The sequence below is a fragment of the Anoplopoma fimbria genome, chromosome 5, assembly GCF_027596085.1.
Source record: "Anoplopoma fimbria isolate UVic2021 breed Golden Eagle Sablefish chromosome 5, Afim_UVic_2022, whole genome shotgun sequence".
Lineage (NCBI taxonomy): Eukaryota > Metazoa > Chordata > Actinopteri > Perciformes > Anoplopomatidae > Anoplopoma > Anoplopoma fimbria.
The window spans coordinates 8,174,298-8,193,447 of NC_072453.1; the positions used below are offsets into that span (position 1 = coordinate 8,174,298).

General features: G+C 37.8%; 3 protein-coding genes across 4 annotated transcripts in view; 1 reads left to right on the forward strand and 2 right to left on the reverse strand.

Annotated features, from left to right (window-relative positions):
- Positions 1–2,276: 2,276 nt before the first annotated feature.
- Positions 2,277–5,887, reverse strand: g6pc1a.2 (glucose-6-phosphatase catalytic subunit 1a, tandem duplicate 2). The gene is made up of 5 exons (XM_054598303.1): positions 5,585–5,887; positions 5,389–5,498; positions 4,118–4,238; positions 3,685–3,800; positions 2,277–3,170 (listed from the first exon to the last, which is right to left on the reverse strand). Exons 1-5 carry the CDS (start codon positions 5,812–5,814, stop codon positions 2,668–2,670), a joined length of 1,080 nt encoding a protein of 359 aa, XP_054454278.1. The 5' UTR covers positions 5,815–5,887; the 3' UTR covers positions 2,277–2,667.
- A 117-nt stretch (positions 5,888–6,004) lies between these two features.
- On the forward strand, positions 6,005–11,628 carry g6pc1a.1 (glucose-6-phosphatase catalytic subunit 1a, tandem duplicate 1). The gene is made up of 5 exons (XM_054598304.1): positions 6,005–7,109; positions 7,202–7,311; positions 7,871–7,976; positions 8,070–8,185; positions 8,458–11,628. The coding sequence occupies exons 1-5, from the start codon at positions 6,892–6,894 to the stop codon at positions 8,964–8,966; spliced, it is 1,059 nt and encodes a 352-aa protein (XP_054454279.1). The 5' UTR covers positions 6,005–6,891; the 3' UTR covers positions 8,967–11,628.
- A 1,963-nt stretch (positions 11,629–13,591) lies between these two features.
- The window catches only part of psme3 (proteasome activator subunit 3), a 6,772-nt gene continuing 1,213 nt past the window's right edge, over positions 13,592–19,150 (reverse strand). The window contains exons 2-10 of one of the 2 annotated variants that reach the window (XM_054598857.1): positions 18,148–18,180; positions 17,975–18,037; positions 17,584–17,688; positions 17,442–17,490; positions 16,736–16,854; positions 16,161–16,297; positions 15,465–15,519; positions 14,668–14,754; positions 13,592–14,566 (exon numbers count right to left, since the gene is read on the reverse strand). In XM_054598857.1, coding sequence (XP_054454832.1) covers positions 14,486–14,566; positions 14,668–14,754; positions 15,465–15,519; positions 16,161–16,297; positions 16,736–16,854; positions 17,442–17,490; positions 17,584–17,688; positions 17,975–18,037; positions 18,148–18,180 — 729 coding nt within the window. In that variant the 3' untranslated portion in view covers positions 13,592–14,485. The remainder of the gene's footprint in view (positions 14,567–14,667; positions 14,755–15,464; positions 15,520–16,160; positions 16,298–16,735; positions 16,855–17,441; positions 17,491–17,583; positions 17,689–17,974; positions 18,038–18,147; positions 18,181–19,150) is intronic. The other variant, XM_054598858.1, reaches the window with a different exon arrangement.

Here is a 19,150-nt window from a genome sequence, read left to right on the forward strand (position 1 = left end):
TTTATTTTTATTTTTATTTTGTTCTACATTGTAGATTAATATTGAAGACATCCAAACTATGAAGGAACACATATGGAATTATGTGGTAAACAAACAAATGCTCAACAAACCAGAATATGTTTTATATTTTAGATTCTTCAAAGTAGTTGAATGAGAAGGTGTGTCCAAACTTTTGACTGGTACTGTATTTACAATAAAAAAAACACTAAAAAGGGGTCTTTGGCTTGTAAACTTACATTTATGTTTATAGAATTTGGTGAGGATGATGAATATATTTATTATATTTGCCCTTTCCCAGAAAAATCCTGTCATAGTTCAGTAATAGTGAAAAATGTTTGAACAAGATAAAGAATAAAGAATTTTGTAAAATCTCCCCCATACTTTTTAAAGATGAGGCAAAGTTAATATTTATAAAATATACAGTACCAGTCAAAAGTTTGGACACACCTTCTCATTCAATGGTATTTTTTTTTACATTGTAGATTAATATTGAAGACATCCAAACTATGAAGGAACACATATGGAATTATGTGGTAAACAAACAAATGCTCAACAAACCAGAATATGTTTTATATTTTAGATTCTTCAAAGAAGGTGTGTCCAAACTTTTGACTGGTACTGTATATATTATGATACTGGATAATAATTGGTGATGCATTTATGTGTTCTTCACTTTAATGTTGCAGCTGGTAAAGGTGAAGGTAAAATCATTTACTTTATATACTGCTGGGTAGCTTGTGAATTTCACCAAGGAAATCAATAAAGTTTAACATAATAATAAAAATGAATAATTATAAAAAGAATAATTTATTTATTGATTATATTTTGTATCATTAGTCTGAATCTTTGTTATCAAATAAATTTAGTGGTGTAAAAAGTACAATATTTGCCTCCAAAACATAGTGGAGTAGAAGTAGCAGAAATTGGAAAAACTCAAATAAAGTACCTGAAATTTTGACTTAGAGTTTATTAGTAAAAGTTCTTAATTGCTTTCCAGCATTAGGTACTTGTACTTTGCTTCAATATTTCTATTTATGCAACTTTGTACTTCCACTTCACAACATTGCAGAAGCCAATTTCTTACTTTTTACTCCACAACATTTATTTGATAACTTAAAGTGTGTGAGAATTTTTTACAACTTAATCTAAAGCACAAAAAAAACGTCTATTTGTATTTACCTATAAATAACACTGATACAGGATGATTGTGTAAGCATAAAAATCCTACTTTTGCATTAATGAGCCAATCCCAGTTTGTTTTAATCAAAATGTAACTTGTTTTTAATTTGGCAGCATTAAGTCTTCAGCAGGTTTTGTTACACAGCATTAAAAAACAGCCCACGACTCAATGGGATGTTGTGTGTTGTGTGTGTGTGTGTGTGTGTGTGTGTGTGTGTGTGTGTGTGTGTGTGTGTGTGTGTGTGTGTGTGTGTGTGTGTGTGTGTGTGTGTGTGTGTGTGTGTGCGTATTCTGCAAAACACAAACAGACAAATATTGAATGTTCAGCTCCCGTCGTCATCTTCAGACGGCAGCATGACGTGTGTATGTGTGTCATCGCAGCCCATCAGGTTAGAGGCCAGGGCTTCATGTTGAGTTAATGATTCTTATCTCGATCTGGCTTTGCCTAAACTGTACTTTTTTATCTTTACGAGGTTATACAACAGACGAAATGGGACATGGGATTTCTGGAAGGGGGTCATGTGTGTATGGTTTTCTGCTAAATGACACATTTTGCAATTCACTTATTGACAGGGACAGAAATCAGAGAGTCAGCAAGAAAGGAAATAATTTGGCTTCACATTGAGATAAAGACAAAGTTGATGTTTTTGTTTTTTGAGTGAATTTAACTTTTTTTTCAGACTTCAAAGTGAATCATTCTTGCATTTGTTGTCTCAGTTTAGAGTTTGAAGGTATTTTGCTGAGATTAACATGTTATAAGTAAAATATTTAGTGTATTGAATGTTTATTTTCCAATGCACTGATGTAAAGTAACTCAAGTTTGAGATACGGAGAAGTATTTCCATTGTCTGCTATACTTCTACTGCAATATTGTACTTTTACTTTTGATACTTGATGTAGTTATTCACCCGAGTTACCTTTTGAAGGCTGTGCTTTTTCATTGGAGTATTTTTACATTAAGGTACTTTCACTTTAGTAAAAGGTCCCAAAAGTTATGTGAAGGTTATTTACTGCATGTGATTTAGCAGATAAATGCTGATCAATGGCTGAATAATAATCATCAGTCCAGTCAAATATGAACCAAATCATGAAACACATTTTTCCAATAATCTTTTTTTATTAAAAATATTCAAAACAGTTTCAAAAATACTTTCTATAACATTTAAAATACATTACTAACACAGTTGAAGCTGTGAGTGACTGTTATTGTCTGAGGTTTTAAAATGGGAGCTGCATGAGTTCGTTGTTTGTCCTTTTTACAGGACTCTGGAAGAAACTGTGAATATAACATGTTGCTGATTTCTGGATAATGCTTTCACTTAGTGCTCAAACAGTTCAGTGTCCAAATCACACCAGTGACAGTTCCACATCTCATAGGCTTTTTATTTTGTTCCCTGAGGATCATCTGGATGTATGAACGCAACAAAGCACCAGAAGAAAGTTTATTTTTTTCAGTCTCTCCTCGTCTTTAGTCCGAATAGTACAAGTTCACACTCCCTTCTTGCTCTGCAGGCTCAGAGCTCTGTTCACGCAGTACGGGACGATGCTGACGGCCACCAGAGGCACGGTGGCGCTCTTGCAGAAGGACAGCAGGTAGAAGAGGAACGCCGTGTGCGTTGGAGGCTTGAAGGAGTCGAACAGGTGAAGCAGAACCAGGGAGCTGACGACGCAGCCGACTTTGACCGAGGTACCGCCGCTCCTCTTGGTCTCGGTGTAGAGGGGCGAGTGCAGGCCCAGACCGAGGCCGAACAGGGTGCCCATGTTACGCAGGAGGCTGGCGAAGGGCGTGGAGTCCAGGTGGACCCACTCGGGCCTCACGCACCACTTCTGGGCTTTCTCCAGCGTCCACAGCAGGTCCACGCCCATGGCCTTCAGGACGAGGTAGAAGCCCACGGCGAAGGAGGTCAAGAAGAGGGTGGTGTAGAAGTACTTCTTCATGCTGGCGCTGTAGATCCACTGGGTTCTGTTGAAGGCCTCGGCCACGATCATACCTGCAATCCCAATCGAAATGTGCAGGTCAATATCATGAGTTGTTGGTTGAGAACAAAACAGCAAAGGTTCACGTTCATAAAGTTGTTTAAAGTGGATTAAAATATATTTCAGCTCTAAGGACGAAACTGAGAAATATGTGGAATACATTTTTGATGTGGACTTACATACCATCACGTAAACAAACTCTCAAAGTGTCTGATTCATTTAAATTAATAATTTTTTAATTATTATTTATTTTAAATTTTTATTCTAAATTAGATAAGTTAAAGGTGCATATTTATGTAGAATTATATATTTAATTTGTGTGTTTTTTGGGGGTATTTCATTTATATTTATTTTATCATAAATAAATAAATAATAATAATAATAATAATAATAATAATAATAATAATAATTTGATCAATTGACCAAAATGGGACAATGTTTATAACACAAAATCATTAAAATAATGTAAAAAAATAAAAAAGTAAATCATCGACTAAATTGAGGTATTAAAATATTTCAAATACTGACCTGAGATGACGCCAGCGATGACCTGGTGGGGGAAGTGTGCGGCGATGAAGACCCTGGAGAGACAGACGCACACCTGGACTCCCCAGAACAGCGTCCACAAAACCACCTTCAGATACCTGCCAACAACAACAACAAAAAAAAATTCATTATTTTGTTCTGAAAGGTGCAGCAGATTTAAATCCGCCCGGCCTCTGCTAATAAAAAAGCAAATCAACCTTTTAAAGCAATATAACAATTAACAGTTTATTCTTAGCTCGTCATGAGAACTTCAGTTGCCTAGACGTCAAAACAACTCAGTCACAATCTAACTTTTTTTTCCAAACCAATAGTTCTCAGGAGTCAATGATCAACCACAGCTCGGAGCAGATAGCGTGTCCACAGTGAAAAGTGATAAGAGGGAAAAAAGGAAAACATCGACATGTTTCAGACTCACCATTCCTTGTTGGTGGATTTTTTGCCTCCATATTTCTTCTTGCTGGTCATGAGGGCGAGGATGGAGGTGACCAGGGTGTAGTAGACACCGGCGGCTCCCATAGCGTGGCCAGAGGGGCTGCCTGGATAACACACACACACACACACACACACACACACACACACACACACACACACACACACACACACACACACACACACACACACACACACACACACACACACATAGATATCAGTGTCTGATTACCTCAACTGGAACAATGGTTCATTCATCATTTTCAAAGTGACAGAATGAATTAGAGTCATTTTAACGTTACTACTATTAGAGACATCAGTGAAAGTACTATACATAAATACTTGTACTTTAATTGAGCATTTTTATTGTATGCTACTCCTACTCCACTACATTTAAGAGGGACATATTGTTTATTGTACTCCACTATATTCATTTGACAGCTGTATTTACTAGTTACTTTTAAAATTAAGATTTTACATTTAAGAACATATTTAAAGCTCAAATACAAAACAAAACCCAGTACAAAAAAAAACAGTGTTTAGTTTTGTTTCAGCAGTGTGTGAACTGTTAGAAGTTACACCAAATGGTGTTTTTCCTTCTCAACCTCTCAGATAAAGTATTATCATTATTAATTAATATTGATTATTATTTATATTTCACAAAAAGGAAAGATTTATGAAAAAAATGAATGCAGAGGAGCATCGTTTTTTTTTTATAAAGTACTTAAAACAGTATATAAAGTACTCTGGAACAGTTACAACAATTAAATACTACTTATAATATCCACAATCTAATAATATAAAATACACTTATTTATCAGCAACAGGGGCCAAGTACTTTTACCTTTGAGACATTCAGTACATTTTGCTGATAAAACGTATGTACTTTGACTTTTGAATGCAGGACTTTTACTTCTAATAGAGTATTTTTTACATTCTTGTCCTGGCACTTTGATTGAGTGCATCTTCCACCACTGATTAAAGACAAACCAGTGAATGATAACAAGACTGTTTTACAAACAGAGGTGGTAACTGCCAATAAGCTTCAGGTTTACTGTGTGGAAACTGGTTTGTGGTGATTTAATGAAGTGAAACCACTAAAGCAGAATATCCACTGATGTGTCCTGCTTTAGTTCCTGATCTTGAAGCTCTGTGTCCCATCCTGCAGCTGGCTTTGCACCCAAATAAGTAGATGTATTTGTGTTGAATCAAGTTACCACACAGCAAACGTTTGTCATGTATAGAGACATGTCTCACCTGGGCCGGTCTCACAGGTCATTGGATACTGCTCGATGTGAGGACGGACTGCGTTTGCATAATGATCCGTCTCATGGACCCACCAGTAAGGCCTCTCTCCAAACAGGATCCTGAAGAAGATGACAGAAACATGCTCTCTATTATGATTTATTTCAATATTAAGGATACTTCTAGATCAGACATTCACCACACTCACCATTTGAACACCAGGTTGAGCCAGTCTCCGATCACGGCCACCCAGATGAGCTTGATGCCCACTGACGACCGCAGGTGAAACCAGAGCGGGAAGAAGATGAAGAAGGTGTTCCTGAGATCCGCCGCCCAGGACACCCAGAGGAACAAACCCTGGGCGTCCTGGTAGTCGGTCTGCAGGTAGCGGGTGGTGCTCACCCCAAAACCCTGCAAGGCGTCCATGACAGCGTTCATCTTTGCCTCCAGAGAGAGAAATCTCAGCCTGGTGCTGCGTGAGAACAAAAACAGGACTGCTGCTATCAGTAGCACAGCTGCTTGGTTTTTATACCACAGGGACCCACCACCCAAACGCATGCTCAGCTGATCTTTGGACCTTGCACATGTGCAATAAAACACCGGGAGTCTTTGGGAGAGTTTGGGGCGGTTTGTCACACAAACATGTCGAAAATAAAGCAGGAAAACAAGATGTGAATCGGTGTCTTTGTCACTGGACTCTACTGGGAGCAGCACAGAGCGGAGGCCAGCCGACCAATGAACCAAACATTTGCTTTTCACTGTATTTTTAATCATCAGCCATGTCCTCACGCTCTCTCTCTCTCTTAATATCTTCTCTTTTTACTACGCGTGCAGCCACTTGAGTAATAATTCACATCAGTTATGTAATTGTTGTTCTTTTGACGATTTGGTGGAAGCATCTTACTGGGGGAGTAAACCCTTTGTATGTTACATAAGGAGATCAATGATTGGCTCTGTACTGAAGCTGAGGAGATAGCCGCTGATAAAACAGAAGGAGATTGTCTGTATGGAGACAAACATGGTTCGGCCGGGACGTCCCACGTAGACGAGCTCATATTTGATCTTGTTGGAGGGACATAATGTCATCATTTCTCACATTGGTTGTCCTGAATGGGAAAGAACACAAACACTCCCCACTATCCGCAGGTCATTAGTTGGATTTTTTGCAAGCCAAGATCAATGGATTTCACAAGTTGAGCTCAGAACAGAAGCTTCATTTTCATCGATCAGATAATAATAATAATTAAAAAAAAAGGTTTTCCTAGAAATGTACGATCCGTCGAAAGGGGCGGGAATTGGTTTCTGTAATGATGGGTTGTAGCACAGTGGGGTGTAAAGGTTAAGGAACCAGTCTGCAACGTCCCAAAGGCAAACAAATTTGCTAGCCTTGAGTAAACACACAGAGGCAGAACAGAGTTGGACTGTCTGGCCTGGAAGAGCTTGACAGCAGCCTGACTGACCAACAAAACGAGACCCAGATTTGGTGCATGATCCTCAGGCAGAGGTTGTGATATCATGGATCTCTTCCACAGCTGGGGGGTCGAGCTGGCGGTCCATCTGCAGACCACGTACAGCAGGTATGAGGGCCTGTTCAGCCTGGCGTCCAACGTGGCCGACCTGCACACCACCTTCTTCTGCTTCTTCCCCATCTGGTTCCACCTGCGGAGGGACACGGCGCTCAGGCTCATCTGGGTGGCCGTTCTTGGAGACTGGCTCAACCTGGTCCTCAAATGGTAAACAGGCTGTTTTCGAAAAGGCGAGGGATGCTTCAAAGAGAAGAAATGTTATGTTTTTTAAGTTTTCTTGGTGTTTTTTTCGTGTTTAGGGTTCTGTTTGGGGAGCGCCCGTACTGGTGGGTTCACGAGACCCAGTTTTATGGAGCAGGACTGGTACCGTCTCTGCAGCAGTTTCCCATCACATGTGAGACCGGACCAGGTACAGTCCATGGAAGACCTGAAGTGGATCACATGATGAAGACTTGATTGATTCTGTCTGTTAGATTGCATTTATTTTCTGTGTGCTTTTATTCAATGATGTGATGCAACTAAGTCCATTTACTCAAGTACTGAACTTAAACTCAAATTTGAAAATCTTGTATTTGATTTTTGCACCACCTTTTCACACTTTTAGTCCAGTGCATTTCAGAGGATAATATTCAATCAATCAATCATCAAGTTTTATTCATAAAGCACCTTTTAAACAAATCGAATGCAATTCAAAGTTCTTTACAAATGATTGATAAGACGGAAATGGAGAGAAGATGAAGAGACAAATGCACATCAAATTAAGTTAGAAAAAATGTATTAAATAAATGAATACCACAATGAATAAATTGTGGCTAAAAGAAAGCTAAAAGAAAAATTGTTAAATTAGAGCTAAATAAAATAAGAAATAAAATAAAATATTTTATTGCATAAAATCAGACTTATATTTACTAGTTACTTATCTCTGCAGAAGAAACCTGAGATTTTAAGTCAAAGTGTGTTCCTTGCAGGAAGCCCTTCAGGTCATGCTATGGGAGCAGCCGGGGTCTGGTATGTGATGGTAACAGCGCTACTCGCCATAGTAACAGAGAAGCGATGCCCTCCGTTACTATACAGGTGAGTCTGTGGTAAAAAAAAAAACAATCATTCATCTCTATGAAACATTTCAAATATCATCTTGTCATTCACTCAGTATTCTCTCTCTGTCAGATTCTTACAGGTAGGACTGTGGATGCTTATGGGCCTTGTGGAGCTGGTGGTCTGCATGTCCAGGGTCTACATGGCGGCCCACTTCCCACACCAGGTCGTTGCTGGAGTGATTACAGGTGAGTCTGCCTAAATAAAGCAACTTTTATATATTTTATAGTGATGAAAATGAAGATTAATGGAATATATTTGGCTCCAATATCGGGGATATGGTTCCTGTGAGGATGGAAATTAAATAAAAATGTTCTGTTTCAATTTCTTTGTTATTCATGGTCAAGATTTCTATTGAAACCTTGTCAAGTTTTAGGTATAGAGCAATAAAACCATTACTCACCCTTAAACCTATGGAGCTTTTCTGTCTGATGGACCCTCTTCTCTGTTTTTGTATCAGGTTTACTCGTCGCTGTAGTTGTCTCAACGGAGAAATGGATCTACAGCGCCAGCATGAAGAAATACTTCTACACCACCCTCTTCCTGACCTCCTTCGCCGTGGCCTTCTACCTCGTCCTGAAGGCCGTGGGCGTGGACCTGCTGTGGACGCTGGAGAAAGCCCAGAGGTGGTGCGTGAGGCCCGAGTGGGTCCACCTGGACTCCACGCCCTTCGCCAGCCTCCTGCGTAACATGGGCAGCCTGCTGGGTCTGGGTCTGGGCCTGCACTCGAACCTCTACACCGAGAACGAGAAGAAGAAAACAAGCACCAGCTTCAAGACGGGATGTATCATTGTCTCCTTGTTCTTGCTTCAGCTGCTGGACGGATGGACATTTTCTCCTGAAAATATTGTGACTTTCTATTTCCTGTCTTTTGGTAAAAGCGTAGTTGCACTTTTGATCCCAACGGCGCTGGTTCCTTGTGCGCTCTACTGGATGTGCAAGGGGAAGAGAGAAGACAAGAACTTTTGATTTCAAGTCCAACTTTTATAGTTTAAAGTCAATTATTGGTTTCATTTTCTATGTTTACTAGGATTGTTTAATACTCAAGGACATTTAGACTTTTAGGACAATGTCCCTGGAGTTATTAGTTATAACCTGGATATCAGTTCCTTTGTAGGAATATGTACAGAAAGTTTAGGAAATACGCTTACTCACTTTCTTGTCAAGAGTTAGATGATAAAATTGATACCACTATAATGTCTGAATGCTAAATATGAAGCTACAGCTGGCAGCCGGTTAGCGGTCAGCTTGCTCTGTCCAATGCCCATGTTATATATCATTATTTTTAATAATTTGGACACAAAGAAATGACAATTTGTGATTTAACAGGGGGTTTGTGCTGGGCTACTTCTTGGTATTTCATTGGTTGCCTGTTGAACTCATGGTAAAACCACAAATTGTCCTTTTTACTCTTCGGTTTTTGTACATTTTAAACAAAGAAGATGTAAAGTGTTAATAGAGTGCTGCAGAAATGAGTCCTAAACCAGGAAATAAGTCTTCATGTGTCAGTGTGTATTTTTGTTGTGTGATTTTGGTCGTGTTTAAAACAAGCTGAAGCTATTTTACAGTTTTTCACAATTGTTAACACACGTTTCTCAAAACAATAACGGCTTTCTCAAAACTGCACACACAAAACTGAAAACCTCACACACAAAATGCTAAACCTGACACTCCCTTTGCAAGATGACTCTTTGCCATCAAATCTCTTAACTGTTCACAAAATGGAACTTGTGTTTTCATTTGGTACACACAGCCATATTTTCAAATGACACACACATACCATTCATTGAGTACACACAACTAAGCATTTGCTGCACACTACCAAGCATTTACAGCACACTGAAGTGCAAAATTGAAAACACAATCATAGAAATGGAACACACCATATGAATGACAACAACTCTGGAGAATGAGCCATTTCTCCTTTTGTAAAATGTCTCAGTGTAGGCCTACTTTTTTCATAGTCAAACATAAAACAGCACACAAATATGCAGCAAATTTTTTATTTTTATTTCGGTACACACAGAGAACAGTACAGTACTGTAAACCGGCCTAACGGTCTGGACGTTCCTGAATGTAGCGTGGTCAGCCAGGATCCTAGTTTGTATTTGTCGGAGTGTGATAGCGTTGTTCTCACGAACCATATTTACAATTTCAGTCTCCTGTTCGGCTGTGAAAGTGTGTGTTCTTCCTCCACGGTGTGGTTCTCTTTCAGTCCTGCAAAATACAAATACTGTGAGCACACTGTATTCTATTGATATGCAGTATTACAGCACACAAGGCAAATAGATTTCGTACCTGTTCTCCATCCTGAAGGTTCTAATGATGGCAGCAACTGTGAAGCGGCTGAGATTTGGTTGGACCCTCTGGCCAGCCTCCCTCATGCTCAAACCATGGTTGAGTACATGGTCTACCAGAGTGGCCCGAATCTCATTAGAGATGACCGTTCTCCTTCTTTCTCCTCCTCCTCCTCCTTCTTCTCCTTGTCCTTCTCCTCCTCTTCCTCCTCCTTGTCCCCCTCCTCCTCCTCCTCTCACTCTTACCCCTCTCCTTCTCTGGTTGTCGATCTCTTCAAAGTTCTCAATTGTTCACCAAACAAAACAGAGGCTCAAGGCACTTTTATGCTGCAGTCCTGAATGCAAATTGGTCAACAGACCTGAATGTTTAGAGATTTGAATATTTGTGTGTTGTAGGTTGATGCTTTGAGATTTTACTTGTGTGCAACAACTGAACATTGTGTGTAGTGTTTTGACAACAAGGTGATGTGTAATTGACATCAGAGTGTAAAGAAGGAAAGTCAGGGTCTAATGCAGATAAGGGAGTGTGAAGTAGTGCCAAATTGGGTCGAGTGATTGGTACATGAAGTGAAGGTTGTGCAAACTGTGCCGAATCTTCGCTTTTTGTGTGTTAACAACTGAGAAAAACTGTAATGTTTTGTCCTTCGATATAAAATAGGTCAGTAAAAAACTTTTTGGTGAATTTAGAAGCTTTAACATCTCTTAAAAAAGTCGATTGCTAACAAGTGTCTAAATGAGACGACTAAATTCACACTTCAGAAATCATAAAAGTCTTGTTTATTTGTGAAGATTATCTTGGTGAAGGAACGTTTGTTTGCCACAGTTTATTTTCTGCAATAATCCAAAAGCCCATGGAAGAATCCCATTGCCCTTTATTGATAGAACCAGTGTGATGCTAACTTTCTGGTTGGAATATAAAAATACATCATCCCTGCAGCATCCATGCTACGCCCTTCCACCAAGTGTCATGTTTTCCTGTAATCCTGCTGAAAAACAAACAGACAAACCGAACTGTAAACATGACCTCTCTGGCAGATCAGTGATCTTAAGAGTTGTTGGTAGGCTGATTTTGTCACTTTGGAACAGATCCATGCTAGCTGTTTCCCCCTGTTTCCAGACTTTATGCTAAGCTAAGCTAACAAGGCACCAAACCAACACCAATCGTTATTCGGCCTTAAAGGTCTCTGTCTGTTCTGGACAGCTGTCTTTTCTGGTCTGCACACATTGCAGGCTCCTTCAATGTCAACAAGAGTTGATTTTTATACAAATGTAGTGAACAAGTGCTTTTTTTCAGCTCAATGGTGTCTAAATGATGGAATAAAAACTGATTTTATAACCACTTGCTTTCTGTAAAGACTTGTTACTCGTGCAATGCTCGATTGTGGGTTTTCTCCACAGTGTCCCAGACTGATACTGCTAAATTATCTGGCCGGAACAACCATTAAATATTAACCCGAGCACGCTCCCGTCACTCCCCAGTCCCACATAGTGACACAGCCTCCCAACACAGCCAGGAGCTTTCAGAACAGACACCGAGGGTCAAAGGTCAGAAAGACAACACGTGTGTTCCATGAGGCTCTGAGAGCAGCACATTGTTCAGGTCAACATATCAAAGCATGTGTGGTATGAGATCAGCAGAATGGCAGAGACAGACTGCAACATGCTAATTACATTGTAAACCAAGTGTAATTATACACAGTACCAGTCAAAAGTTTGGACACACCTTCTCATTCAACTACTTTGAAGAATCTAAAAATATAAAACATATTCTGGTTTGTTGAGCATTTGTTTGTTTACCACATAATTCCATATGTGTTCCTTCATAGTTTGGATGTCTTCAATATTAATCTACAATGTAGAAAAAAATAAAAATAAAGAAAAACCATTGAATGAGAAGGTGTGTCCAAACTTTTGACTGGTACTGTAAGTCACAAAAAAAGTACCCAAACAAAAGCGAGAAAATTGAGATTTTTTCGTATTTTAGGAATTTTTATTTTTTCACCTAAGAAATGTATCTTTACAGGTACTTTAATATATTTTCCTCTTATGTTATTAATAAAAACATGGTTAATCTAAATTGTACACAAACGGGTAGACAGGGTCAAGGTGAGAACCCTTTTGATGACATAATCCAACATTTCCCAACTGCAAATCCTTTTTTGAAGGATCACTTGAAGCCATATCAATATGATGCTGATCAATGACGGCAGGCAGCATTGTGGGAGAGTAAAATAAAGACAGAGAGGGGTGGGGGGGTGGGGGATCATTATGCAACACTACGCTGTTTACATCAGTGTATATTGGTCGGCTCAGTGGTTGTTTTTCTCCGTCATGATGTACAGATCTAATTTTATCACTATGTCTCAACAGGAAAAACATCAACCTCAGTCTGAGAAAGTGTGTCAAAGGTAGTGGAAGTAAGTTTTTCCCAAATGTAATCAATTCAGGATGTCAAGCCAAATAGGTTTGACTGCTGAAAAATATTTTTCAAAAGAGTTTGGACTGAAAAATGGATCAGAAGTGTGCTTGTAAATGCTAAACTATTTGGAAACAAAGCTTATTTTGCAGTAAACAATAACAGTAGTATGATCAAATAAAGAAAAATAGAAATACAGTGGAAAACCTGATGTATTATGTGTTATTACTATAATAATGTATAGCTTTCCTAATATACAGTACCAGTCAAAAGTTTGGACACACCTTCTCATTCAATGGTTTTTCTTTATTCTTATCTACATTGTAGATTGATATTGAAGACATCCAAACTATGAAGGAACACATATGGAATTATGTGGTAAACAAACAAATGCTCAACAAACCAGAATATGTTTTATATTTTACATTCTTCAAAGTAGTTGAATGAGAAGGTGCGTCCAAACTTTTGACTGGTACTGTATTTATTTATGATAATGTTCTGTTTGCATATTTACTACAAACAATTAGGAGGGCAGCCTGAGAGGTGAAACCAGACAAAAATGTCAGTATTTTTTATCATTTTCCTCTAAAAGTACCATAACATTGTGTACTAGTACAGTATTTGACTACATTTACTTGGCTAGTAAATTAAGTTGCATCAGAAATGTGTTTAGTTATGTCAAAGGTATTGACAAATTAAATTGATTACATTTCAAATAGATTTCTGGTGTGTTAACAATCAAAACTTTTTTTTGTTTGTTTCTTTATACATTATAACAAATGTTTTTTAGAGCATAATTAACTGCACACAATGCATAGAAGGCAATATTCAAAAATTGGTCAATCATCTGTATAACTTGACTGTTACATCAGTGTTTTATTGTTGAGTGTATGTGTCGTGTCCAAGATTTACACAATAAAACAGTGACATCTGCAGGTTCAGAGGAAACACAGCAACGTTTTCCTCATCCCTATTAATAATAATAATAATAATAATAATACAAATAGGTATTTTACTGTATGACTGAACAGAAACACAGTACGCAAGTGTGAATTCACATCTTGACATTTGCATGAAAACACCATTAACTTCTATCTGACATTCAATAAGCAATTTTTGCAAACACATTAATGTCAGAAATAATTCTCTTTATCAAAAAATGCTTTATTGAATAGAATCAATGGCTCAACACAAGAGATGCTTTGGTGACTTATGAATTTTCACTGAAAACTAATAAACCTGTGGATCTAAAGCCTGCTTATTATTCATAAGGAACAACTATATTGTGAAATGTATAACATTCTGAGGAAAAACAAAACAGCTTTCGTGTTGCATGTTCGCTAAACGAACATCCTCCAGATGAAGAAAACTAATATAAGACTTAAATAAAAGGAAAACATTCAGAGAAGTGGTCTGAATTCTTCTTAAGAGCTTTAAATGAAACAATTTCACAAAAGATCTCAGGACAAAATGTTTAATTAAAATTAAAAAATACATAGCGCCTTTCTTTTGTCGTCTATGATCTATCGCCCCATTTTCCTTCAAAGGGTTTTTTAAAACAAGAAAAAATATTTTACATTTAAAACAAAAACATGTGTGTAGTGTCCATCTATGGGAGGAGCTATGTTTCTGTACTGGGTTGTGTTGATTGTACTGAAGTAGATGAATGTCTAGTTGTAGTCCAGAGGACCGAGGCCGGGCTGTTGTTGCTGAACGGGTATGGCGAGAAGACGGGTGGAGACGGGAGGGTGGAGGCTGAGACGGATGGAGGAACATCAGTACAACGCGTCTGTATTACTGCTTCGAGGCCTCTTGATCTTCTCAATGTTCTTCAGGATCATGTCGTGTAACGTCACCTTCACAGAAAAATAAAAAGACATTATAACCATGTGTTCAACACAGCTTTAAACCAAAATAAATACATATTAGAATTAAATATATATATAAAATAACTTACGTATTGATTTCTGAGTTCAGAAACTATGATCTTCAGACTGATGTATTCCTTCTCATCAATCTCAGTTACCGTGCGTCGATAGTCCTCCTTATAAATTAATAAAAAGTAAATGTCAAAGTCATTCACTTAAACGCACAGTATGTGATTTCTGCCTCTAGAGGTCTCAATCAAAACAATAACAAAAGACAGACTTTAATGACACCGAAGTAGCGTGGGATCATGGGAGTTTTTGTCTTTATTGTTAAACGATGGAGCTTTTTCCCCCTCTCCTAATTAAAGAATGAGGTCTTTTTTTCAATTTGATAGATTGACTCACAGTCAGATTTTGTAATATTTTTATGATCAGCTTCCTGACAATCGAGCTACAAAATCTTTGTGAAAGAAAAACAATAAATGTATAATAATAATAATCATCATTATTAAGTAAAGCTCAGTAATTAATGTAGGAAAAGTCAACAAGAGTAAGACAAAAAGTATTAAAATACATGAATTTATCCCAACAGTCATTTAATGGTTACGTATCATGTCGCAGTAGCAACACAAAGGTGTTGTGGTGCTTTGGTCCCGGAGCTGAAGTGCTGCTATAAGCTTTGATAGCCACCAGATGTCATGAGTTTAAATCTTTTGTCAAACAAAAAAGAGAAGAACCAAAGTATCATTAGGCTCCATCCCCTGATCACTACTCATAATGAAAACACAATAATTTAAAATGTTGTATTGAGGTTTTTTTTTTTTATATCCATTGATTCCATCTTTTGTTCTCATAGTATCTTCTGCTTTTTAATTATTTTACTTACCACATGTGGATATTTTGCTATTTTAGACACCAGCTTAGCCCTTGTGATGTAGTATCTAGAAGGAGAGAAGAAAGACAAAGTTTTGAGTCGGACAGGTTAAATTGCTAAACAATGCAGAATCAAACTTGTAAATTATAAAAGACACAAACAAGTGGACAAAGAAACATAGAGAAAGAAACCGTAGCAGATAAGCTATTTAAAAGAACATTTTCCAATTCAAATCCATCTTCATTTGAATCTCGCCACGAGAAAGACAAGCGAACCTCAGTTGAGTCAAAGCATGCAGGAGCAGCTCCACTGACAGCACGGCCAAGCCTAAAGGCAAATGTCTTATGTAAAACAATTTCCAACGTTTGATAACTCACCCTGGACTCAAAAAAATAATAAAATATTCTGTTTCACCGTGAAATACATAAGCTACAGCACTCTTGCTTCCGTTTCACTGGCACTTAATATAAAAAGAAATACATTAATGTAACTGCTTTGGGGTTCATTCTTAATCTAAACATTAATATTTTAACAATGCACCAAGTTTGAAGGTTCCTTTTACAATTTACAGCATTCTTTCTCTTTCATATACGAGCAAAACTGCGGTCGTTACTCAAATATCCATTGTGATACCCAGCCCTATTAGTTATCTGAAGTGTTCATGCCTCATACATTACTATGTATAATATGGTTAAGACTTCTACAAACCTTGAGATCTGGTCGAGGTAGGATGCTGCCTCTCCTTCAACTGTTCTGAGTTCAGCTACAGTCTCCTCCTGGATTGACACTCCGAAGTTGTTTCCATCTTCTATCCTGGGGATGAGCAGCTGAACCCACATTTTGACCTGCAGAGGAACAGAAACACTGCTAAGAAAAAAGATGAATGCATCATTTTCTTTACAGAATTCAAAATGTAAAAACTGTCTGGAAAGGATTGCTCTGCATACATGATATTGTTATTTCAATGATGACCTACATGCAGTCACATGATGGAGCTTTATAGACTGAAGCTTTAAAACTTTGTTAAACAACAGGTATCAAAATCTCTTTTCCCTGTTGGAAGTATCAGGTGACAAGACTACAGAGTCAATTTCTTAATTAAAACAGGCCTGACAACTCTAAAACAGTCAAATCTGATTTGTTTTTCCACTGTTCCATAAATATACATCTTCATTAGTCCTACACATTTCCAGCTGTAACACCTCATGTACTGAAATAATAATAAACATCAGTGAGAAACATCTGATTCAGGAGTACGGTTTATGGTAGAAGACTTTACTTACTGTGTTACATTTCTCTATGAGTGTCCTGATCTCTGGTTTGACCTTCTCAATAAGATCAACAAGGCTTCCATTGCTCTTCAACATCCCACCAGGCATGACAAAGACCTTGGTGCCAGTCACTGGGGGGGGAGGATAAAGAAGGTAAAATAATTCAGTTTCAAGCATGTAAAAGGAGGCCGGATTGACTGTTATATCTAAATAAAATGATGGGTGTCTTTGTGTCGGTCCTTGATTTTCTTAACAACCGTTCTTCCGACAGACTTAACGGTGTGAAGTGAAGCTCTGGAGATTTACTAAGTATTGTTTGGTTGTGTGTTATGTACACGATGTGTAGTGTATTAAGAGGGGCCCTCTATCAACTGATACACGGCTGAATGGCATGCTGGGTACAGCTCGCTCTACATTGCTCCGTACAAAAGTCTTGTATACATTTTGACCAATAAATTTCCATGATTTTGAGACACAATTCTCTGAAATGTTTGTGTTCACATGAAAAATAAGAATAAAAGTATGGAGTCTGGCATTCCCGCACACAGAGAACAACGTTATTTCAAGTGACTTAAAGTTGCATGTTTGTTGTGCATGAAAAACAAAAGTTGGATTCAATATTCTTGAGGTTGTGAACATCCAGCCAGAGCATAACGTGTAGCATCGAGGGTTCTTTCACTTCAAGTCTATTTGACCTACCGAACCCTCTTTTACTCACCCATGTCCTCCCCACCTCCATCTTCGAGTTTTCTCTTTTTGGCATTTTGCTGTGAAAAAGAGATAAAAATCAAACCTCTGCTCTGCACACAGCAGTTATTCTAAGCATAGAGGATTCATTCAGCTCTATAACGGAGCCTCACCGCTTCTAGTCCGTCATGCAGGTTTGAGAGCAAAATGGGGTCTGGGACCGTCAAGTTTATCTCCGAGTGTATCTCCTTCAGGTCAGCGATGTTTATGATTGGATCCTGAAAAACATCAAGGATACTAGCTAAAAAAAAAATCCTTTCCAAAGTATGCTCTGCGCTTTGAAAAGATTATTAGATGTACTGAACACTTCTTTTCTTTGGAACAACTTAAAACCCAAAATGCACAAACTTTAAACTGAAGGAAATCAACTACCCATAAACAGTTTCTTGGTTAATTTATCATGATATCTGGAGTATAAAAATAAAGAGATCTACTAATCAAACAATCCTTAAACAAAGTCAAGACTATGTATTGTGTATTTACTTGAATGAACCTGTAACTGACCTTTAAGAAGTGATCAAGCTCCAGCAACTTCTTTGGGAAAAAACTTGCAACTAAATCTTCAGCCTGAAAAAAAAATGCAAACTTTTAGTGGCTTGAAAACCAAATGATCTTGATATCTGTTTAAGTAACAGGGGCCACAATACATTTGGTTTTAGAGGTTAACGGATACTTACTTCTGAAGTGATACGTTCCCTGAAAGCATCAACCTGCAAACATAGAGTCCAAATATCAGATTAAATATCATTAATCAGACATACGTTTCATTAGACATGGGTGTATTTAGCAGTGGTGGAAAGTAACTAATGACATTTACACAAGCCCTTTAATTGAGATATTAGTACTTTGCTTGAGTACTTCCCTTTTCTGTAACTTACTACTTCAACTCTACTCCATCTTAGAGGCAAATATTTTACTTTTTACTCCACATTTGTCGGGCAGCGAAGTTATTTCTCACATTACAATTTCCAAACCCCTCCTGTCCAGTGAAAACTAACAAAATGCTTTTGAATGTTTTTGATAAAATAAAGGTTGTTCCTTTATGTATTGATTAAAATTCTTAGCTGGAAAATGTATCATCACAAAACTGACAACATGTCTGTTTTTTGAGCTCATGAAACCACACCGACCCTACAAACACATGATGACCTCATAGAATATGAAGCATTGCTGTGTATCAAACTACCCAACATGGTAAAAAGAGGTTAAAAGTAGCTCGACCTTAAAACTTTAATAGATAAACACAAAAACATAATTGCTTTCTCAACCCTTTTGGCAGGAAGAAGAATCTTAATGGATTGGAAGTCTCATCATCCCCCAAATTGTTCTATGTGGTTGAGGGATTTGGTGTTCTTTTTAAAATTGGAGAAAATTAAATTCTGGCTGCGGGGTCATCCTGAGACATTCAAATCCACTTGGGGTCCGATCATACAACACTTTGACAAATTGAAGACTCTCTCTTTAGATTCATAAACCTTTTCCGTTTCCCTTGGACTTTCCTTTTTGTCTTTTTTTATTTTAATTATTATTATTATTGTTATTATTATTTATTTTTTTACTCATAACTTGTCTCTGTTTTTCTTAATTTACCATCCTGTAATTTGTTAACTTATTTTGCTTAGACTCCTTGAGTTATTAATATTGTAGTGTACTTTCTGTATGGAGGTAGTGTGATCTGTT

Excerpts from the sequence above, each read along its gene's own strand:
- g6pc1a.2 (XM_054598303.1), bottom strand. The coding sequence starts at position 5,814 with ATGAACGCTGTCATGGACGCCTTGCAGGGTTTTGGGGTGAGCACCACC. Across the intron at positions 5,499-5,584 it reads CTCAACCTGGTGTTCAAATG|GATCCTGTTTGGAGAGAGGC; the intron begins GTGAGTGTGGTG and ends CATCTTCTTCAG. Across the intron at positions 4,239-5,388 it reads GACCTGTGAGACCGGCCCAG|GCAGCCCCTCTGGCCACGCT; the intron begins GTGAGACATGTC and ends TGTGTTATCCAG.
- g6pc1a.1 (XM_054598304.1), top strand. The coding sequence starts at position 6,892 with ATGGATCTCTTCCACAGCTGGGGGGTCGAGCTGGCGGTCCATCTGCAG. Across the intron at positions 7,312-7,870 it reads CACATGTGAGACCGGACCAG|GAAGCCCTTCAGGTCATGCT; the intron begins GTACAGTCCATG and ends TGTTCCTTGCAG. Across the intron at positions 8,186-8,457 it reads CGTTGCTGGAGTGATTACAG|GTTTACTCGTCGCTGTAGTT; the intron begins GTGAGTCTGCCT and ends TTTTTGTATCAG.